Source organism: Erythrolamprus reginae, unplaced genomic scaffold (assembly GCF_031021105.1).
Source record: "Erythrolamprus reginae isolate rEryReg1 unplaced genomic scaffold, rEryReg1.hap1 scaffold_317, whole genome shotgun sequence".
Taxonomy (NCBI): Eukaryota; Metazoa; Chordata; class Lepidosauria; order Squamata; family Dipsadidae; genus Erythrolamprus; species Erythrolamprus reginae.
Genome location: NW_027248683.1, coordinates 3,835 through 26,212, shown reverse-complemented (window position 1 = coordinate 26,212; position 22,378 = coordinate 3,835). Strand labels below are relative to the sequence as shown.

The 22,378-nt window shown below is 47.9% G+C and overlaps 2 protein-coding genes across 2 annotated transcripts; one reads left to right on the top strand and one right to left on the bottom strand.

Annotated features, from left to right (window-relative positions):
• Positions 1-2,044: 2,044 nt before the first annotated feature.
• Positions 2,045-13,161, bottom strand: RBM18 (RNA binding motif protein 18). Its single transcript, XM_070731435.1, has 5 exons — positions 12,779-13,161; positions 6,909-7,035; positions 6,725-6,811; positions 5,119-5,204; positions 2,045-2,802 (listed from the first exon to the last, which is right to left on the bottom strand). Exons 1-5 carry the CDS (start codon positions 12,901-12,903, stop codon positions 2,643-2,645), a joined length of 585 nt encoding a protein of 194 aa, XP_070587536.1. The 5' UTR covers positions 12,904-13,161; the 3' UTR covers positions 2,045-2,642.
• On the top strand, positions 13,157-21,436 carry MRRF (mitochondrial ribosome recycling factor). The gene is made up of 7 exons (XM_070731434.1): positions 13,157-13,277; positions 13,673-13,853; positions 14,378-14,527; positions 15,590-15,708; positions 17,494-17,585; positions 19,887-20,046; positions 20,927-21,436. Exons 2-7 carry the CDS (start codon positions 13,691-13,693, stop codon positions 21,002-21,004), a joined length of 762 nt encoding a protein of 253 aa, XP_070587535.1. The 5' UTR covers positions 13,157-13,277; positions 13,673-13,690; the 3' UTR covers positions 21,005-21,436.
• Positions 21,437-22,378: the final 942 nt, after the last annotated feature.

The following is a 22,378-nucleotide window of genomic DNA, read 5'->3' as shown; positions in this document are numbered from 1 at the left end:
GCCGCCGGGCCGGAGAGGCGCGCGCCCGCACCTGGCAATCAGCCTGGCTGGGGGGAGCGCGCAAGGACCCCACGCCCGGCTCTCCTGTGCGCCCCCCCTCGCTGCCCTTGCCCGCCCCCCCCCCAAAAGACAAGGGCATCTCTCTCCCCGAAGATCTTACGAGACTCTCCGTTCTCCCTCACACCCACCCCCCCTGCCCGAATTTCCTCAGCAACCCCCAGTTCCCCCCCGCCCCCATCACCAGCAGCGAGAGATACTTGGAAAAGGAAGGGGGCCACCTGAGCCCCTCCCCACTCCCAAAGGTGCATCCAGGCACTTTGGACCCAACCTGAACTCTCTCTCCCCCGTGGGGGGAAATTGCAGGGCAGGAAAGGGGGCTCTGGCTGCCCGATTTCTCCCCCCAGGCAAGCAAGGGCCCCCTCCTCCTCCCCAAGCAGAGGGACCCCTGGAAGGCAGCCGCTTCTCCCTAGCTCATCCTGGGACAGAGCTCCAGGCTGGGGTGGGGGCTGGCTTTTGACCCCACCCCCACCCTTCTCAGCCCCCTATCCACCTGGTTCCCAGGCTCACCTCAGCCTGCTGGACTGGGGGCCCATTCTTCCAGAACATGGGGGGCCACCATAAGGAGCTCCCCTCTGCAGCTGTGGCCACGCACAGCTGCCAGGTGACTTTTTCCTCCCCCCTACTTTTGCCTGGGACGATTCCCCCTCCCGCTCCTTCCTTGGGGCTAAACAGGACAGGTAGGAGACACCCCAAGCAGGCAAGGCGACAGAGCCAGCCCCACAGGGCCTAGAGCGCTTTCCAGGGCCTGAGTGGCAGGCTAGGAGCACAGAGGGGCCTCCCAGATAAGAAGCACCTGGTCTGGGAACACACCTGCCTGCTTCCTGTGAAGAAGACCTTGGAGCCCTCCCCTCCACAGAGGACAGTCCAAGAGGTCACTCAACTCCAGAAGGGCCTCGGCACAGATTGGGAGTCACCTGGGCACCTAACCTGGGAGCTCCGGGGAGTCGGCGGAGGGGGAATTGTGTGTTTGTGTGTGTGACATGTGCAAAGCCCAGCCTCTTTGGAGGAAGTAACCCGAGATACACAGGGCTCAGATGGAGGATAATAGAAACATAGAAACGTAGAAGATTGACGTAAAAGATTGATGGCAGAAAAAGACCTCCTGGTCCATCTCATCTGTCCTCATACTATTTCCTGTATTTTATCTTAGGATGGATCTATGTTTATCCCAGGCAGGTTTACATTCAGTTCCTGTGGATTTACCGACCATGTCTGCTGGAAGTTTGTTCCAAGCATCTACTTTCAGTAAAATCATGTTTTCTCACCTTGCTTCTCATCTTTCCAACTGACCTCAGATTGTGTCCCCTTGTTCTTGTGTTCACTTTCCTATGAAAAACACTTCCCTCCTGGACCTTATTTAACCCTTTGACATATTTAAATGTTTCGACCGTGTCCCCCCTTTTCCTTCTGTCCTCCACACTCTACAGATTGAGTCCATGAAGTCTTTCCTGATACGTTTTATGCTTAAGACCTTCCATCATTTTTGTAGCCCGTCTTTGGACCCGTTCAATTTTATCCATCTCTTTTTGTATGTAAGGTCTCCGGAACTGGACACAGAATTATTCCCAATGGGGTCTCACCAGTGCTCTATACAGCGGGATAATCAATCTGATTGGAGCTGACAGCCAAAGAAGGCAGCGAAGAAAGGGGAGGGGGTTTCAAGGCTGGCCGGACCCTCTGCTTCTCCACAGGGCAGGGGCTTCATGCCGGTCCAGTCCAACGCCCAACCTTCCCTAGTCACTCCCCCAAATTTAGCCAAGGATTTCTTCGGGCCTCCTTCGCAGAACTGCAGTGTGGTTTGAGGGGAGCGAAGATGCTCATTAGAAAAAAAAAATTCCTTGTATAAAAGGAGAAATGTGAGAAATGTTAAGAGGTGGATCAGGCCACCAAATTCTTCGAGCACCACACAAGGTTTTGGGCAGGGGAGTGGAGGTGGTCCCGCTTTTGAAGTTAGACTTTGATAAAGGATCCAAGTTTAACCAGGTTTTGAAAGTGGGCTAAAAGTTTATTCCTGTACAGGCTCCCTTAAAAAAAGGAAAAAGAATGGACACACCGATGGCCAGATGTGTCCAATACTAGCTGTCACTCACAGACCAGTTTCACTGTCTCCTTTCAGGGCTTTTCGAGGTGCCAGAAACACCAATTTTTTTTCTCTTGCGGCAAAGATCAGAGAAGCCAAAAGCACCTTTATGTACTGGGCAAGAGATAATATTCTGGACAGGTCATCAGTTCATCAGAACTCTTTGTTTATCTTCAGGTCAAAACAAATACTGAAGTGGTGAAAACATACTGAAACACCCACACACCCACAACATACACACTTTGGAGCTGGGTCGAGCTAGCCACACTGAGGGGGGGGAGGGGGGTGTCTGATTTTACTACTAAACCACTCGAGTTTGTGGGAGAAGTTCTACAGAGATTCGTGGATGGTGGGACAGTCCGTGTCCTCCGATGAGAGTTGACGTCCGTGTGTGCAAAGAAAAAACGCATCAGTCTCACGCAAGGCCAATCCCGGTCCCTCCTCGGTGGCCTCCCCATCGCGGCCGAGAGCGCCAGAGGAGGGTGCCGGGGGCAGCCACTCATCATCTCTTGGACTTCCAAGCAGCTCTGGAGTAAGGGCCAGTCCGTTTTTTCTCGGGGGCCTTGAAGTACGCGTAGGGGGCTGCCGGAGGGAACTCGGCGTCGGGATTCTCCGACATCATTTTCAGCTTGGTTTCGATGGCTTTGATTTTGGTACTGACGCTGCAGGGTGAAGAACAGAGGCGGCTGAAAGGTCAAGCTGTCTGGGGCCGGGGTTGAGAGTCCGAAGCCCATTCATGCAGGGGCTATCATCCCTGCCATCTGTCCCTGGGTTCAAGCCACACCCGACTCCAGGTCCCTTTTCTTAATAACAACAATAATAACAACAATAACAATAACATAATGAAATAATAAAATATAATAATAATAATAATAGTAGTAGTAGCAGCAGTAAGAAGGAGGAGGAGGAGCAAGATAATAATAATAATAATAATAATAATAATAATAATAAGAAGAAGAAGAAGAAGAAGAAGAAGAAGAAGAAGAAGAAGAAGAAGAAGAAGAAGAAGAAGAAGAAGAAGAGAGGAGGAAAATAACAACAACAGAGTTGAAAGGGACCTTGGAGGTCATCTAGTCTAACCCCCTGCTTAGGCAGGAAACCCAACACTACTTCAGACTAATGGTGATCCAACATTTATCTGCTTAAAAACTTCCAGTGTTGGAGCATTCATAACTTCTGGAGGCAGGCAGTTCCACTGATTAACTGTTCTGACTGTCAGGAAATTCCTCCTTAGTTCTAAGTTGCTTCTCTCCTTGTTCAGTTTCCACCCATTGCTTCTTTTTCTATCCTCAGGTGCTTTGGAGAATAGCTTGACTCCCTCTTCTTTGGGGCAATAACCCCTGAGATATTGGAAGGCTGCTCTCGTGTCTCCCCTCGTCCTTCTTTTCATTAAACTAGATATTTATCCAGTTCCTGCAACTGTTCTTCCTATGTTTTAGCCTCCAGTCCCCTCATCCTCTTTGTTGCTCTTCTCTGCACTCTTTCTAGAGTCTCCACATCATTTTTGCTTCTTTAATCGTCCAATCTCCCCACATTCTCACGTGGCAGTGAGTCCCACATGCTCACTCCCCCAGAGGTGGCATTTAATTCTGCAGATCAAAGCTGTCCTGTTGCTGATGGTGGTGGCTCTTTCCTCCAGAAGAGCCTGTCGCTGTCCCTGGTCCCTCTGAGTAGCTAGATGACGCCACGCTCGCTCAAGGATTTGGGGCTAGCAATGAAGGCTCTCCTGCGTTCTGTGCTACTTGGCTCTATCCTGCCTTCTTTTCCCCTTCTTATACAGAAAGGTTCTTTTCAGATTATAGAATCATAAAAACATAGAAGATTGACAGCAGAGAAAGACCTCCTGGTCCATCTAGTCTAACCTTGTACTATTCCCTGTGTTTTATCTTAGGATGGATCTATGTTTATCCCAGGCAGTTTTAAGTTCAGTTCCTGTGGATTGACCAACCACCTCTGCTGGAAGTTCGTTCCAAGCATCTACTACTCTTTCAGTAAAATAATTCAGTCACAGCTAGCTGTGACACACGAGGATACACGACAAAGTTATTATTGCTTGAAAGGCAAGAAATAAGCCCATGAAATAAAATTAGGCCTAATGGGGGCTTGCAAAGACCATCCTTTTCAAAGTAAGCTTAACTTCTGACCACGGTGCCAGATTAAAAAAATGAAACTTGCGTCCTGATTTTTGACCAATGTCTCTTTTTCTTTTGTGTACACTGAGAGCATCTGCACCCAAGACAAAACTCCTTGGGTGTCCCATAGAAGACTGACAGAGAAACATAGAAGACCTCCTGGTCCATCTAGTCTGCCCTTATACTATTTCCTGTATCTTATCTTAGGATGGATCTGTGTTTATCCCAGGCAGGTTTACATTCAGTTACTGTGGATTTAACAACCACGTCTGCTGGAAGTTTGTTCCAAGGATCTACTACTCTTTCAGTGAAATAATATTTTCTCACGCTGCTTCTGATCTTTCCCCCAACTAACTTCAGATTGTGTCCCCTTGTTCTTAAAAACACTTCCCCTCCTGAACCTTATTTAACCCTTTAATGTATTTAAATGTCTCGATCGTGTCCCCCCTTTCCCTTCTGTCCTCCAGACTCTACAGATGGAGTCCATGAAGTCTTTCCTGGTCAGTTTTATGCTTAAGACCGTCCACCATTCTTGTAGCCTGTCTTTGGACCCCTTCAATTTTGTCAATATCTTTTTGTAGGTGAGGTCTCCAGAACTGGACACAGTACTCCAAATGTGGTCTCTTGTGGTCATCACACCTGCTCAATAATTCTATTCTATTCTGTCCCTATCCAGCCATAAAGGTTGCAGCTTCTTCAAAAGAAAACTCTAAACGATGGGAAAGCAGATGTTAGGACGGAGAATGTCCTGGACCCAAAAACCTCTTTTTTGCTCTTGGGATCCCATCTGTTCTAGCTGATGTGTCAAAGGAGAGCCCCCCCCCCCCAATTAGAGGCAGATCTTACCTCAGGTTGGACTGGGGGATCTCGGTGCTGGACGAGGGCTCCAGGCTGATGGGAAGAGCCTTCTCGTTCTTATTCTGGTCATACCGCTGGCAGGGAAACAGAAGGAACAGGCAGAATTAGCGCCCCCCCCCCTCTGAAGCAGGAATGTCCCTGTGACCCTTCAGAAGGGGGCACCAACGGGCTATTTTTAGTAACGATGGAACCTCGCGGGAGGTCAAGTAATATCGGTCCAACTCGTGAAAAAGCACATGTAGCACAGGTTCATTTCAACAGGATTTTCCTCCTGTGGTTGTTTCACATGCAGCTGGTCTGAGGCAGAGCGGTCAAATCGACTTGCTGTATTTTTCTGTGTATAAGACGCACCCTTTTCCTCCCTAAAAGAGGCTGATAATTTGGGTGGGTCTTACTTCCCCCCCCCATCCCTAATTAGCTGCTAACGATCTTCCCAGCGCTGACCTTGCTGGTTCTTTCATTGTTACTTTCTGCAAATAATGTTTTCCAAGCCCTAAGTCTTTGCAGGGTTTCATAACGCTAATTAACATATATGCCCCGAACGAAGGACAGGAAAAATTTTACAAAAAACTACAACTATTATTAGTGAGTATGCTACTGATAACATCTGTCTGCTAGGGGATTTTAACGGAATAATTGATAAGGAATTAGATTATAATAATGAGGGAAGAAGAAAACAAAAGAAAAGAATTCTCCCCAAATCTTTCTCTGAACTAACCAAAGAATTAAAACTTAAAGATAGCTGGAGAGACAGGAATCTAAAACTTAAGAAATATACCTTCTATTCAGACAGACATCAATCATGGTCAAGATTGGATATGGTTTGGACAACAATAGATCTCAATACAAAAATACAGCTGACTGAAATAGAACCCAATCTTATTTCGGATCATAATGCCCTGAAAATAACTTGGAAAGGACCAAAACAGTGTCATAGATGGACATTTGAAAAATCTATTCTTAATCATGAAAATTTTAAACAAAAACTCCAAACAGAAACTGATTTTTTCTTTCAGGGTTTTCTCCATTGCTCTACTTGCTCCAAATGTTTCTTTCCAGCCCAACCAAGTGCTAACAATGTTCCCAGATCTTACAAGCTCTTTCATTGTTACTCTCTGCAAAGAAGAATGTTTTCCAAGCCCTAAGTTTTCGCAGGTTTTTTCCCCATTGCTCTACTTGCTCCGAATGTTTCTTTCCAGGTGCCAACGATGCTCCCAGCTCTTACCAGCTTGCAAGCTCTTTCATGGTTACTCTCTGCAAAGAATGTTTTCCCAGCCCTAAGTCTTCTGAGCATGTGCAGAAGGGTTTGTTGTTTGCTGCCCAGAGTCCGAAAGGAATTGGGCAGCTCACAAATCCAATATATTAAATTAAATTGTGCAGAGGGTGGGGAAAAAAAGAGAGTGGGTAGATGGGCCTTCCACTGCCTGCCGTTACCAGTAAACCCAAACTAGCTGAACTGGTAGCATCCCACCCCTGTCCTAAAGACTGTATGCTGGACATAAAGGTTGCTTGGCAGCTCAACCAACTTCTCAGAGACATGAAGGGGCATCAGCCTGTTTGGGGGAGAGGGGGGAAGGGCGGGGAGCGGGCTCACCTTGACCTGGGCATGAGCCCACCGCACCACCAGCTTCTTGGAGAGGGCCAGCTTCCCGTTGAGGCAGTGGATGGCCTGTTCGGCCTCCTGGAGGAAGGGACAAAAGAAAACCCCTGAGAAAGGCTGCTGGGCTGGAGAGATGCCCGGAGGTCCGGCCTCGGTCAAGCAAAGGCCCCAACGTTACCTGCTTGGTCTCGAAGTTCACAAAGCAGTAGCCCCTGGGCTGCCCCTCCAGGACCCCCGACTTATGGAAGAGGAAGTCGAACTGCTTCACTTTGCCGAATTTCTGCAGGAGTTTGAGAAGGTGATACCTGGAAGAGAGGACAACCGGTTAATTGTTCTCACGGTCGGGAAATGTCTCCTTGGTTCTCTGTTATGGAAACCCACTTCGGTTAAAGGAGAAAAGCTACGCTTGTTCTTCTTTTTCCCCTTTTTAATAATAACAATAATTGCTTAGGGGCCTCCGAGTCTTCGGAGAGGGGCAGCATACAAATCTAATAAATAATAATAATAATAATAATAACAACAACAACAGTAGTAGTAGTAGGAAGAAGGAGAAAAGAAGAAGGAGAAAAGAAGAGGAGGAGGAGGATGATAGAGAAGGAAGAAGGAGGATAATAATAATAATAATAATAATAATAATAATAAGAAGAAGAAGAAGAAGAAGAAGAAGAAGAAGAAAGAGGAGGAGGAGGAAAATAATAATAACAACAACAACAACAACAGAGTTGGAAGGGACCTTGGAGGTCTTCTAGTCCAACCCTCTGCTTAAGCAGGAAACCCTACACTACTTCAGACAGGTTGTTATCCAATATCTGCTTAACACTTCCAGTGTTGGGACACTCACAACTTCTGGAGGCAACGTCTATTCCACTGATTCATTGTTCTAACTGTCAGGAAATTTCTCCTTAGTTCTACGCTCAGGACGAGGGCATTTTTTGCCTGAAGGCCTTTCCGAACGGCGGCCAAAAGCTGACGTCCAGTGTCAGGTGGCCCAATGGAATATTTGGGGTCAATGGGGACTTTTGGGGAGTGAAGGGAATCCACAGCTTCCCTGGGCAGCTGTAACCTCTTCCTGTGGGTTCCCACCAACACAGCCATTTCCTTTAAATGACTGAGAAAACTGAAAAGAAAATTCCAGGAATTGAAGCAGTCTACCAAAGCAGGTAATCATAGATATTTTCCAGGAATGTGTGTGTGTGTGTGTGTGTAAGCTGGCACAACTTAGAAAAAAGGCAGATGAAGAAAAAGCAAAGAGACAGAAAAAAAAAAGAGGTGAGTTTAAGAAAATTAGGAAAAAAGGCAGAAAAGAGGTGGCTTCCGATATTCCTCAGAGCAATTATAAATAAGTAGAGTCCTGTTTTAACCTCTCTCTCTCTCTGTCTCCAGTTAGAGCCTAATACTCTTTTTTCTGTAATCTATCCTTATATGGTAGCTAATTTGTGGGCATCGTCCCTACAATAGGACGAGAAACACTTTGAGCCATATAATTTAGGCTTATTTATTTTTGGAAGTCATCTCAAGATTTATTAGCTATTGTTAAGAAGCATAAAAACACCCCTATTCTCCGTCTGCCCCCTGCCTCCCCCCCAAAACTATCTCCTCTCTTTGGCAAATGAACTTGTTTTCCTTAATCCCAAAGGGCCGCATCTCATCCTGTTCTCGAAACGAAAAACATCTAGGAACTCGCCTTGAGGAACCTGACTAGATTTCCTTTGGCAACTTTGCGGCCTCTTTGCCCGGGTTCAATCAGCCTGGAATCCATCTGGATTTTCCCTGGGTTGCCTCCCAAGAGAACAGCGGAGGAAAGCAGCAGTCTCCGCGTCTCCCTGCTTAAATTCCAGGCCAGGGGAAAAGCAGGGAAACATCCAATGGCACCAACCCGAGTGCCAGGTAATGAGCCAGTGAATCCCCATTCTTGGGTGAGGACGGGATTCTGTTCTGGGCCGTTAAGAATGTCCCTGGCCTCTTCCTTTGCCCACTTTGCCAAACCCATTTCTATGGGTTCCGACTTTAGAAGGGGAACATGTCTGGAGTCTAAAGGAAAAGAAACGACAGGCAGGAATTTGAGCCTTGGGTTAAAATATGATAATCCCTCCACAGAGCTTCCCGTTATGGAAGCTACGACACTCAACTCCGGGACTCTCAAGGAAAGGATGTGATTTAGGGCAAATTGTCATGCCAGGCAGGCAGAGGAGCAACAAAATTGTGAGCTGCCCAGAGTCCCAGGAAAAGGGTGGCATAGAAATCTGATAGATAGATAGATGATAGATAGATGATAGATAGATAGATAGAGATAGATGGTAGATAGATAGATAGATAGATAGATAGATAGATAGATAGATAGATGATAGCTAGATGATAGATAGATAGATGATAGCTAGATAGATGATAGCTAGATAGATAGATTAGATAGATAGATGATAGATAGATAGATGATAGATGATAGATAGATAGATAGATAGATAGATAGATAGATAGATAGATAGATAGATAGATAGATAGATAGATAGATAGATAGGGCGGTAGGAAAAGCAAGTAGGATGCTTGGCTGCATAGCTATAGGTATAACAAGCAGGAAGAGGGAGATTGTGATCCTGCTGTATAGAGTGCTGGTGAGACCACATTTGGAATAATACTGTGTCCAGTTCTGGTGACCTCACCTACAAAAAGATATTGACAAAATAGAAAGGGTCCAAAGACGGGCTACAAAAATGGTGGGAGGTCTTAAGCATCAAACTGACCAGGAAAGACTTCATGAACTCAATCTGTATAGTCTGGAGGACAGAAGGGAAAGGGGGGACATGATCGAAACATTTAAATATGTCAAAGGGTTAAATAAGGTTCAGGAGGGAAGTGTTTTTAATAGGAAAGTGAAGACAAGAACAAGGGGCCACAATCTGAGGTTAGTTGGGGGCAACATGAGAAAATATTATTTTACTGAAAGAGTAGTAGATCCTTGGAACAAACTTCCAGCAGACGTGGTAGATAAATCCACAGTAACTGAATGTAAACCTGCCTGGGATAAACATAGACCCATCCTAAGATAAAATACAAAAAATAGTCTAAGGGCAGACTAGATGGATCATGAGGTCTTTTTCTGCCGTCAGTCTTCTATGTTTCTAGATAGATAGATAGATAGATAGATAGATAGATAGATAGATAGATAGATAGATAGATAGATGATAGATAGATAGATAGATGATAGATAGAGATAGATAGATAGATAGATAGATAGATGATAGATAGATAGATAGATGATAGATAGATAGATAGATAGATAGATAGATAGATAGATAGATAGATAGATGATAGATAGATAGTGTCTGTCATTCGAATTCTTGAATCTGTATTTGCAGGCCCTACTGAGAGGAGTAAGAATTTACACAGAGCTGCCTTCACAAATCCCTCTCTCTGCCCAATTCTCAACTTCCGACATTGTTGAGCTTTCACTTACAAAGTGCTAAAACCGTCCGTAGCGAAAGAGCTGCACTGCAGGCACAGAGCAGGAAGCCAGGCTGCTGAAAATGACCAGGGCTATTTTGATGGGGTACCTGGGAGCAGAAGCCCCAGGCAGAGGAAGGAGAGCAGGCCCCGTCCCTACTTCCTGCCATCCAAAACACAGGCCAGACAATCTGTCCAAGTCCCATTTCCTTTTCCGCCAGTTTTCCTCCTGGCACCCTGAGCGCTATTCAAACGGCCGAGTTGAAGGTTGCTCCAAACAATGCTCGTCTGAGGATATGGGACTGGCCCCAGCCACATGCTAAAGCCATTTACACCAGGACAATTCCTCGGGGTGGACCTTAAAAGGAGAGGTGGAGACGCCTCTTGCCACCACTCGCTTCCCTTAAGGCGGCAATACAAATGGGTTTTTCTCACAGAAGGGCAGAGCTCTCACCTGGAAGACAGGTGAACGGAAGTAAACTGGAGGTGCCAAAAACGTGGGCCAGATGGGACAGTTGGGGAAGCTTCTGTCCTGTTATTCTGAACGTGTGGAAATACTACGGGGGGTCAATTCTCTTGTGGCAGAAAACATAAATCAAGTGGGCTCGGTGCCAAATATACTGCTCAAAAAAATAAAGGGAACACTCCAAGAACACATCCTCTGATTGAATATTTCATTTGCACAACTATTCCATTTGCACAACAGCAGATGAAATTGATTGTCAATCAGTGTTGGTTCCTAAGTGGACAGTTTGATTTCACAGAACTTTGATTTACTTGGAATTAAAGTGTTCCCTCAATTTTCGCAGGGGATGCGTTCCAAGACCGCCTGCGAAAGTCAAATTTCCGCAAAGTAGAGAATGCGGAAGTAAATACACTATTTTGGGCTATGAACAGTATCACAAGCCTTCCTTTAACACTTTAAACCCCTTAATTACAATTTCCCATTCCCTTAGCAACCATTTAGATTATTGCTTTCCATGTTTATTTATTAAAGTTTATTAAAATAATATTTATTAAAGGCGGACGAAAGTTTGGCGATGACATATGACGTCATTGGGCGGGAAAAATCGTGGTATATGGGGGAAAAACCACGAAGTATTTTTCAATTAATATTTTTGGTAAAACGTAGTACTGTATATACTTCCTACGAAGTTTGAACCCATGAAAATCGAGGGAACATACTGTGTTGTTTAAGTGTTCCCTTTATTTATTTTTGAGCCGTGTATTTCATTTTACACCTGGTTGGGAGACCTCAAAGGGGCTCCCTGCCTTTATCAAATAGCATGTCTATGTTGTAGAATCTAAAACTCTAAGCAATTGCTGCCATAGCCTGAGCAGTTCTGCACACAATGCCTGCTTTTTTTTTTGACAGAATCTCAGATTCCCGAGCCTGCCAATCCAACTGGCCCGGTTGGTATGTTTGAGCTCGGAGATGCTTTTAACTTCCAAAAAACTTCACAACACAAATCCATGCGCTGAAAAGCCTCCCTTCCGCAAGCGCCCGTCAGCTGAGCAGCCGCCACAAATTGCTCAACCCGGAGAAGCCTCAGCAATACAAACACGGAGCCAAAAAATGGTAATTAATGCAAAAGAGAGAAGAGGCCGGTTAGCAGAGCCCTGAATGAATCCTCGTCAAGAGGGCATTAATGACGGATTCCCACTTAGAGGCGCGATTAGGACCCTGCCCAGCTGAAAAGAAGAGCACTTGGAACAAAAAAAAGCACTTGCCGAGGGGAGAAGAAGACGGAGCCGGGCAAAAATTGCTTCCACAGCTGAGAGGCAGACAATATCGGGGAGACAAGACAAGACAGCCACTTGGAATGCTTAAATCGGAGATTGTTTGGCAAAGTGGGGCTGGGAGGAGGGGGGGGAACGATTGCCCCAACGCTGCTGCTGCTGGCTAATCTCCCTGCCGGCAATCAAGCTCTCGCCTCTTACACCTCAATGTTTAATTGCCCCACTTCAAGGGGCTCAAATACGTTAGCAGGCAATTTAAATGCACTAATCACGGGAGGCCAAGGGAATGTCAAACGCTGCGTACCCACTTCACGCTTGATGCCACCAGTAACAGAAGGGGGGGGCACAGGCAGCTGCAGCCCCTGCAGATTTTTTTTGGGGGGGGGGGGAGTTTGGCTTTGCTCCCTTGGAGGGGGCTGCCCAGCGGTCAGGGGTCCTGATCCAGGAGACCCAGGCCACCTATCCCAGGGACGGAAAGGGTCTCTTGCTGGGGGGGGTCTGCAATTGCTCCCTCGCACGGGGGCTCCTGATCCAGGGGGCCAAGGTCAGCCATCCCAAACAGGGAAAGGGGCTCAGAGGCAGAACAGCCCCAAGAGGGGCTGGAGGAGTGTCTCTTGCCTGGGGGGTGGGGGCTGCAATTGCTCCCTCCCCCACGGGGGTCCTGATCCAGGGGACCCAGGCCAGCTGTCCCAGGCAGGGAAAGGGGCTCAGGAGCAGCTCAAAATGTGGGGGGGCTGGAGGGGGGTCCCTGGGGTGGGGAGGGGGCGGCAGGAGACCCCAGGGGGAAGGGAGCCCCTCCTACTACTACTACTTGGGGGCGGGGGGTCCTGAGGGTTCGCCCCGCCCCCTCCCCTCCCCCGCCGGACTCACTCGGTGATCTTGGGGTCGAGGTTCCCGATCCAGAGGCGGTGCCCGTCCTGCAGGGCCCCCTCGGACAGCAGCGAGGCGTTCTCCAGGCGCAGGCTCTGCGGAGGGACTCGGCCCGCGCCCGCCATCCGGGCCCCAAAGTCGCCGCCCTTCCGGCACTCCCGAGTTGGGCAAGTGAGGCAGAGCCCCGCAGCCTCTGGGCATGTGCAGAGTGCAGCCGCCTCCTCCTCCTCCTATCCCTCCTCCTCAGCGCCTCGCTCGGGCTGGCTGTCCCGCGCGCGCGTCACTTTTCCGCGCCGAAGGGGCGCGAGGCGCGGGACGTCAACGTCATCTGAAGCCGCGCGGGAGGGGTGACGTCGCAGCAGCGCGACGGCAAACTCCACTCCCCCCCACACACGCGCCTTCTGTCTTGCTTGCTCCACGGAGGCGAGGAAGCAGGGAGGTCCTGAGGGGGCGTGTCCTTTGAAGTGGGCGGGGCCTGAAGAAGGGGAGCTTTTTGCAAGTATGGATTTAATATCATTTTAATAATACAGTAAAGGTTTTGGGGGGAGGGGTCGTGCCTCCCCTCTTCCCCCAAATTATTATTATTATTAATAATATATTAAATTGGTATGAATGGAAATTGAGGCTGGCTGGGGGGCGGGTTTGCAGGGGCCTCCTGGTCTCCAAGCAAGCCAAGCTGATTATTTGAAAAGGGTCTTAATTTGGGGAAGGGTCCCAACAGCCCAGGAGCCTCAGGAAAGCCTTAGGAAAGGGGGGGGCTTCCCTGCAGGGGAGGGGGCTTTGCAATGATTCCTAGCTGGGCCCCTGGGAGTGAGGCCCCTAAGCAAGCCACGGGGGCGGGGGGGGGGGGCACAGGCCAAGAAGGACTAACCGAAGCTCTGCTCTCTTTTCCAGGTGGGCAACGGCAGCACCATGGCCGGGCCCCTGCGAAGTCTCCTGCGGTTGCCTGCCCTGCTCTGCCGGCCCCCCTGGCAAGCCCTTCCAAAGCCCGGGGCCCTCCTGCTGCAGGGCTCCCGAGAGGGACGGTCCCTCCAGACCCCACAAGTCAGGATCCTGGCCACGAAGAAGGCCAAAGGTGAGGAAAGCTGTGGAGGCAGAGACCCCCATCCCCAATCCCCCCCTCCTGCCTTTTTTTGGAAACTGGGAGGAAAACATACAAAGAACAGGGTGTCCAGGGGGAAAGCATTTTAGCTGCGCCGAGCCTGCGGAGAGGGCGGCATACAAATCTAATAAATAATAATAATAATAATAATAATAATAATAATAATAATAATTTTGAAATTCACTGATAGTTCCCTGACATTTCCCTGTAACTTGCCATCTAGTTAAGGCAGGTTACAGGGAAATGTCAGGGAACTATCAGGGAATTTCAAAATTATTATTATTATTATTTATTAGATTTGTATGCCGCCCTCTCCGCAGGCTCGGGGCAGCTAAAATGCTTTCCCCCTGGACACCCTGTTCTAATGACGGAGGTCTGGATGGGGTTAGCAGAGGTCACTGTGTGGGGCAGACGTCCCCATACTTCAAGGGCGCTCCTGAAACAGGCCCTGGAGAAGTTCTGAGTAAGCAAAACTAACTTGGCTCTGCTCTCTACAGCCAAAGGGAAAGGTCAGGCCCGCGTCCACATCAACACCTCCTTGGTAGAGGACATCATCAGCCTAGAAGAGATAAACATAGAGATGAGCTCGGTGGTCAAAACCCTGCAGGAAAATTTCAACAAAACGTTAAGCATCAGAACCAACCCAGGTGAGTGGTTTCTCTCTGCGGCTTTTGGGGCTCTGCTCCAACTCATTCGTTATTTTCTTGCCCACAGCACAAACGTTTATATCAAATTTAAAAATATTCACTCCCTCCCCCCGGCTCTTATTTAAGGGTCCCATTAGACCATTTTAACCTTCAGAATATGGGAACATACTGGTGGGTTTTTAACAGTCATGGGATCGTTCAGAAGAATGCCACTTGCAGTATACACTGTTTTGAGGATATTTTGATTGATTGATTGATTGATTGATTGATTGATTGATTGATTTGTGTGTCTGTTTGTTTGCTCGTTTGTTTGTTTGTTTATTTATTTATTTATTTGTTTGTTTGACTTCTATGCCGCCCAATCCCAAAGGACTCCAGGCGGCTCACAATAATAATATAAATACAAATACAAATAGTCACAGAGCAATAAAAAGAAGTCGAATAAAATCTAAACCAGTGTTTCCCAACCTTGGCAACTTGAAGATAATTGGACTTCAACTCCCAGAATTCCCCAGCCAGCATTTGCTGGCTGGGGAATTCTGGGAGTTGAAGTCCAAATATCTTCAAGTTGCCAAAGTTGGGAAACACTGATCTAAACTATGTGAAACCCCGTATTAAAAGAAACCCAGTTAATATAAAACAGTCATGATCCCATACATGTATACCGTTCCTACAGTGTGGCCCTGTCAGTTGTTAGTTCATAGCCTCCCCAGGCCTGCAGGCAAAGTCAGGTCTTTGTGGCCTTACGGAAGGTCAGTAGGGTGGGAGCAGTACGGACATCGGGGGGGAGGTAGTTGGTTCCATAGAGCCGGGGTAGCCACAGAGGAGGCCCTCCCCTGCGGTCCCACCAACCTGCATTTCTTGAGTATACTGTATTTCTTTTGGAAGCAGCCCAATATGGAAAGCTTCCCAAGTTGACCCCAAAGCTATATAAGATGACGGTCTGCATGGATAAATGTAATAAAATGCAATAAAGGCAGCAAACCATCAGAGAGGAGGAACTGCTAGCACCCGAGCCAGAATCTCAAAGGGTTTTGCTAACTGTCACATTTCTCATTTCAGGGGCCCTTGATTCGATCATCGTTACCACCAAGGATGGGAAATTTCCATTAAACCAGCTTGCACAAATCTCCCAACATTCTGCACAGCTCCTTGTGGTCAACATGAGCAGCTTCCCAGAAGTGAGTCCATTTCTTGCTCTTCCCCCCCCTCCCCCCCGGTGGGCAGATCCAAACCCCCTAATCTCAGGAGTTCCCAGCGGGTGGAATACTTTGGAACAGTGTTTCCCAACCTTGGCAACTTGAAGGTATCTGGACTTCAACTCCCAGAATTCCCCAGCCAGCATTTGCTGGCTGGGGAATTCTGGGAATCAAAGTCCAAATATCTTCAAGTGGCCAAGGTTGGGAAACACTGCTTTGGAATACTGTGTCCAGTTCTGGAGGCCTCACCAGAAAAAGAGTCCAAAGGGTCCAAAGACGGGCTACAAAAATGATGGAAGGTCAAACATAAAACTTATCAGAAGAGGACAGAACGGAAAGGAGGGCATGATCGAAACATTTAAATATGTTCAAGGGTTAAATAAGTATCAGGGGAGAATGTTTTTAATAGGAAAGTGAACAGAGAACAAGGGGGCACAATCTGAGCTTAGTTGGGGGAAAGATCAGAAGCCACGTGAGAAAATATTGTTTTACTAAAAGAGTTGTAGATGCTTGGAACAAACTCCCAGCAGACGTGGTTGGTGAATCCACAGTCACTGAATGTAAACATGCCTGGGATAAACATAGATCCATCCTAAGATAAAGTACAGGAAATAGCATAAGGGCAGATTAGATGGACCAGGAGGTCTTTTTCTGCTGTCCATCTTCTCTGTGGAACATGCTACTGGAAAAGCCCTTTGGCCTCCTGCCCGGTGGTCACTCGTGTCCCTCCCTTTGCGCCTGAGATGGCTCAGACTACAAGTTCTACAAGACCAGGGATCCCTTTTTTTTGGCGTCCACACTTTGATATTAACTGCATGTGTTGTGAACGACACCGGAGCTTGTGCCGAACCAAGCCATTCAACCAACCGCACTGGCTTTGGAAGAAGAGGAGGGTTAGCAGAGCAGGGAGTAGCAGGGAAGCTTCCCAAGGAGTTTGGAGCTGTGTCTCCTCCTTGGTGGCTCCTCTCTTTCCTCTCCAGAGAGGAAAACGGGGTGTTTTTCGTTAGGAGGAATGAGCTCACCAAGCGCAGAAGGAGAGACCAAGGCCGGCTTAGGCGCCTCTGAGGCAGGGGAGAGCCCAGGGGTCCTGGCTGTGCCGGCTGCTGAAGGGCTGTGGGTGGCACAGAGGCTGAGCCTGGGGGAGGGAAGGCGGTGGGGAGGGGGGGCAGAGGTTTCCAGCAACTGCCAGGAACTCCAGAGATGTGAAGCGCAGGCCTGGTGCTAATCCCCTTCATTTTCACACTTGCCCGGTGCAATGTGGAACGAGTTAACGTGATTGAAGCCTTCCCTCCCAGCCCCAAGCAGGAGCACGTGGGGGCTTTGGCAGCCAAAGGCCCATCCTGGAACCCTTCCCCCGCTTCCCTCCTACGTCTTGCAGGAGCCTGGAGCCCCCCCCCCCCTTGCCCCCTTTGCCTATCTGCGTTGTCTCAAACCCTCAAGATGATGCTTTCTGCTTTCTTCCTCACTTGCCTCGTCAGCCTCCTCCTTCGCCCCCCCCCCCCCAACCCACAGCCTCTTCGCCAATATCTTCGATTCGGGGGGGGGGGAGGAAAGGGGGGGGAGGGGTCCTGCAGCTTGCAATCCACTTTGATCAAAGGGGCCGATGTAACTTCCTGGTCTCGCCCGGTAACCAAACTAAATGTTTCCATGTTCTGTCAAGATGGATTGCTCTCTGCCGATGAAGAATCCGGGCATCTGGTAATAATTATTTCCTAATTCCCCCCCCCCATTTATTTTTTTTCTCCCCCTATCTCTTCGTTGCTGCAGAGCACAGCCGCGGCCGTCAAGGCCATCCAACAGAGCGGGATGAATCTCAACCCGGAAGCGGAAGGGCTCTTGATTCGCGTGCCAATTCCGAAGTAAGCCCCTCGGACCCTCCGTGGCCAAAACACCTCCGCTGATTTTGCCTGCTGAATGGCCCCATAGAATGGCCAGTTCTTCTCATTCTACACTTTGTATTGGCAGTTCTGTGTTAGCAAATACTTCAGAAGAGAAGGATTGAGGGGTCGTGATTTCTGACCGTCTCCAAATGGGTGAACAGTGCGGTCAAGCCGTAGGGAACGCGAGTAGGATGCTTGGCTGCATAGCTAGAGGTATCACAAGCAGGAAGAGAGAGATTGTGATCCTGCTGTATAGAGCGCTGGTGGGACCACATTGGGAATACTGTGTCCAGTTCTGGAGACCTCACCTACAAAAAGAGATGGATCAAATTGAACGGGTCCAAAGACGGGCTACAAAAACGGTGGAAGGTCTTAAGCATCAAACTGATCAGGAAAGACTCCATGAAGCTTTCGTAAGCTCCTTAAAACCCACCTCTGTCGTCAGGCATGGGGGAATTGAGATATTCCTTTTCCCCCAGGCCTATACAATTTATGCATGGTATGTCTGTGTGTATGCTTGGTTTTAATAAGGGTTTTTTGTTATTTTAAATATTAGATTTGTCATACGCTGTTTGATTATTGTTGTTAGGCGCCTCGAGAGGGGCGGCATACAGATCTAATAAATAAATAAATGAGTGAATGAATGAATGAATGAAACACTGGTCTAGACAAAGGGAACCAACAGGGTGTTTGTGTGGATGCTTACATCGGAGTCAGGGTCAGGTTGAAAGCTTTGGACAGCCTCTTAGCACCAGGCAGTTATTAAGCCTGACTCTGCTTAAGAAAAGCCAATTGTGAGGGTTGGGACGGAAGGAGGTGGAATGGGATCCTCTTGGACGCCCCCCCCTCCCCAGCCAATCCTGTCTCCTCTCTTCCCCCATGCCTCCCCCTCCTCCAACTCTGAAGGAGGGGGCTATTATCCCCCCAATTGCAGCCTGCCTGATTGGTAACACGCTCCAGGTCATCTTCCAAATCTGAATTCCTGGAGAGGAGCAGAAGTCCAAGGACCGGGAAAAGAGAGACCTGCCCTCCACTTTCTCTGTTATTGAACTGGCCACTGTCCCACTGTTTTGGGGGGATGAGCCCCAGGGGCTGGATGGCCAGGCTGACTTCAGCGGGAGGGCGCCACCCAAATTTATTTATTTTTTTATTGGACTTTTGTGCCACCCCTCGCAAATGGTATCCATCTGCATGATTTCTAGAGCTACCGAAATGGTAGTCGTTAAAAAAGCCAAAAATGCAAACTCTTCACCCATATTATTCCAAAATAACTTTTTGCGGCCAGTTAGCTGTCCTGCCAACTGAACCTCAGCTGCCTCTTCCTCCTGGGTCATTCTTTGTCAAGTGGACCGGGTGTCCCCACTCGACCACCTTCAATTTCAATCAAACTTTGCACATATATGGGCTACAGAAATGATGGACGGTCTTAAGCATAAAACTGACCAGGAAAGACTTCATGGACTCCATCTGTAGAGTCTGGAGGACGGAAGGGAAAGGGGGGGACATGATCGAAACATTTAAGTATATTAAAGGGTTAAATAAGGTCCAGGAGGGAAGTGTTTTTAATAGGAAAGTGAACACAAGAACAAGGGGGCACAATCTGAGGTTAGTTGGGGGGAAAGATCAGAAGCAATGTGAGAAAATATTTGACTGAAAGAGAAGTAGATGCTTGGAACAAACTTCCAGCAGACATGGTTGGTCAATCCACAGTCACTGAATCTAAACATGCCTGGGATAAACATAGATCCATCCTAAGATAAAATACAGGAAATAATATAAGGGCAGACTGGATGGACCAGGAGGACTTTTTCTGCCATCAATTTTCTATGTTTCCTTGTTTCTGTAGTCCTTATGGTATAAAACTTTTAGGATAGGGACCTAAAATTTTGCACACCTTAATTTTATACCATAAGGCAGTTTCCCAACCTTGGCAACTTGAAGATATCTGGACTTCAACTCCCAGAATTCCCCAGCCAGCGAACACTGGCTGGGGGATTCTGGGAGTTGAAGTCCAGGTATCTTCAAGTTGCCAATGTTGGGAAACACTGCCATAAGGAATACAGTATACAGTATGTGCAAAGTTTCATTGAAATTGAAGGTGGTCGAGTGGGGACACCTGGTCCACATGACAAAAAATGACCCTTCTGTGAGGTTCAGCCTTTTTTATCCCTCAAACATCCCTTATTTCTGCACGTTATTTTCAAATTTGCATCCCTGGGCATCTTCCTGCAGGAGGTTTGGGCTCCTCCTCCTTTTCTCCTTCCGCTTTTCTCCCCCCAGAATCACCCGGGAGCACAGGGAGAGCCTGGCCGGAGTGGCTAAGCAGCTGACCCACAAGGCCAAGGAGGCCCTGCGCAAAGTGCGCACAGCCGCCATGAACGAGACGAAGAAAGCCAAGGGCACCACGTCAGAAGACACCATCCGATTGATAGAGAAGCAGGTACGGAGGGGATCGGAGGATGCAGGCGGGTGCTGACCACTAGACTGGCCTGTCCCGATCTGTCAGGGGGCCCCTCCCAGAATAAGAACCTAAGGACCTAAGAAGAGCCCTGATGAATCAGACCAAAGCCCATCGAGTCCAGCATTCTGTGTCCCACAGTGCCCCCCCCAATTGTCCATGGGGATCTTTTTATTATTATTATTATTATTATTATTATTATTATTATTATTAGATTTGTATGCTGCCCCTCTAGGAGACTGACTCCTAGGATGGGTTCTTTGGGTGTTCCCTTAATTTTTTTGAGCAGTGTATTTATTTTTTCACCAAGATGGGCGTTACTACATTTAAAAAAAATATTTAAACTTTTATTGTTAAAAAAAAAGATAATTCATAAAATTGTTATTACAGATCCAATACAGTTTCATTTTACATTCTCCTGCTTCTGGTGAAAATCTCAGTTTCAGGGTGTCCACCAAGCCTGGGAAAGAGGGAAATCAGGGAATTATCAGGGAAATCGGCAGTTCGGGAAATATCAGGGAATTATCTGGGAATTCATGAAAAAACAGAATAAATCGGGGGGGGAAACAAACTGTGTTCGAATTGTTAAAAGTCAGGGAAAAATCATGTTAAAAACCGGATCGCGCTGCCTGGCAGAGTCAAGCAAAAATGAGCCTAACTGTGGCAAGAACTCTCCACGGCTTGGCCGTTTGGTATGATGTCCTCTACGGACACGCCTTAACTAGATCTCAAGTTACAGGGAAATATCAGGGAATCTGGAAATGCTTTCCCCCTGCACACCCTGTTGTTGCTATTTGATACCTGCTGGTGTTTTTCTTTTTAGAAAAATCACAAAAACGTTTCCTTTCTCAATTTGCCTCAGATCCAGCAAATGGCCGAAGATGCCACAGCCGAAATGGACAAGTTATTGGCAGCAAAGACGAAGGAGCTCCTTGCCTAGTCTCTCTCTCTCTCTCTCTGGCCACCATCAGCTGCTTCCTTCTGGCTAAACGGTCAGTAGTGGGTTTTTTCCAACTGCGGGAAGCAACTCTGGGCAGCGGATCAAAGCTCAGGACCGAGGAAGGGGGGGCTTAGCCTCGAGATGGGCTGGAGAACGAAGACTTTGGGCTCCCGGGCAGTTGCTCCCCCAGCTCCATCCTCGCCAACAGCATGCCATGGACCAGGAGACATTTTGGGGGGGAAAGGAAGATCCCGAACGATCATCGATTAAAGGGCCAGTTGTGCCCCTCCTGCCCAGGAAACGGAGTGTGTACAATATGCAGTTTACAATGGCAATCCCTAACAACCATGTACCCTGTACTAACAGGGGGGGCGGCTTCATAAATCGGTCAGGAATTTCATATATTAAATAAAGCGATTCTGAATGATCTAATTTTTGAGCATCGTCCGAGTGCACAGAAACAGGCACATCCTGGGGAGCCCCCCCTCCCCCCCTCCTGAAATGGGAAACTCATTGATTTTAAATGAGTTGTCCCCCCCCCCCCCCCCCCGTCCCTAGCTACTGTTGTTGGTTTGCCTTCTCAGCCAACAGGCTGCAAATACACAACCTTTTCCCTTTTAAAGTTGTGACTTTGGGTGAAGGGAACCTCCAGACCTCGCCTGGGCTTATTGGCAGCTGAAGTTGAAGAAGATTTCTCTGGATGGAGGCCGGAAAGGGTCCGTTCCTTCTCAAAAGGGCAACGAGATTGCCGGAGGGAATCCTCGTCATCACGCCTGGCAGCAGAAGTCAAACTTTTCTCGATACCGGGGGTTTCCAACCTTGGCAACTCTTAAGACCTGTGGACTTCAACAAAAGCAAAACTGGCTGCGATGAATAGAAATGGAATAGAAATAGGAATAGAATAGAATAGAATAGGAATAGAATAAAGAATAGAACAGAACAAATGAATCCATGAATCTGTCCAATCCTGCCTTTAAGCTCTCCAGGCTGACAGCTGTCACGACCTCTTCTGGAAGGGAATTCCATCAACCAAGGACCCTCTGGGGGAAGAAATATCTCCCTTTATTTGTCCTCACTTTCTTACCTATGAGCTTTAGGGAGGGACCCCTCGTCCTAATATTATGGGATAGAGAAAATAATTGTTCTCCATCCACCTTTTCTATCCCATGCATGATTTTATACCCTTCGGTCAAGTCAGCTCTTCAACGCCGCCTTTCATGGCTGAAGAGACCAAGGCATTGCAACCTGGTATCTTAAGGGAGGTGGCTCCATTTCCTTGGTCATCCTTGTTGCCCTTTTTTGCACCTTTTCCAGTTCCATTCTATCCTCCTTGAGGTGCGGTGACAAGAACTGTACACAGGACTCCAAGTGGGG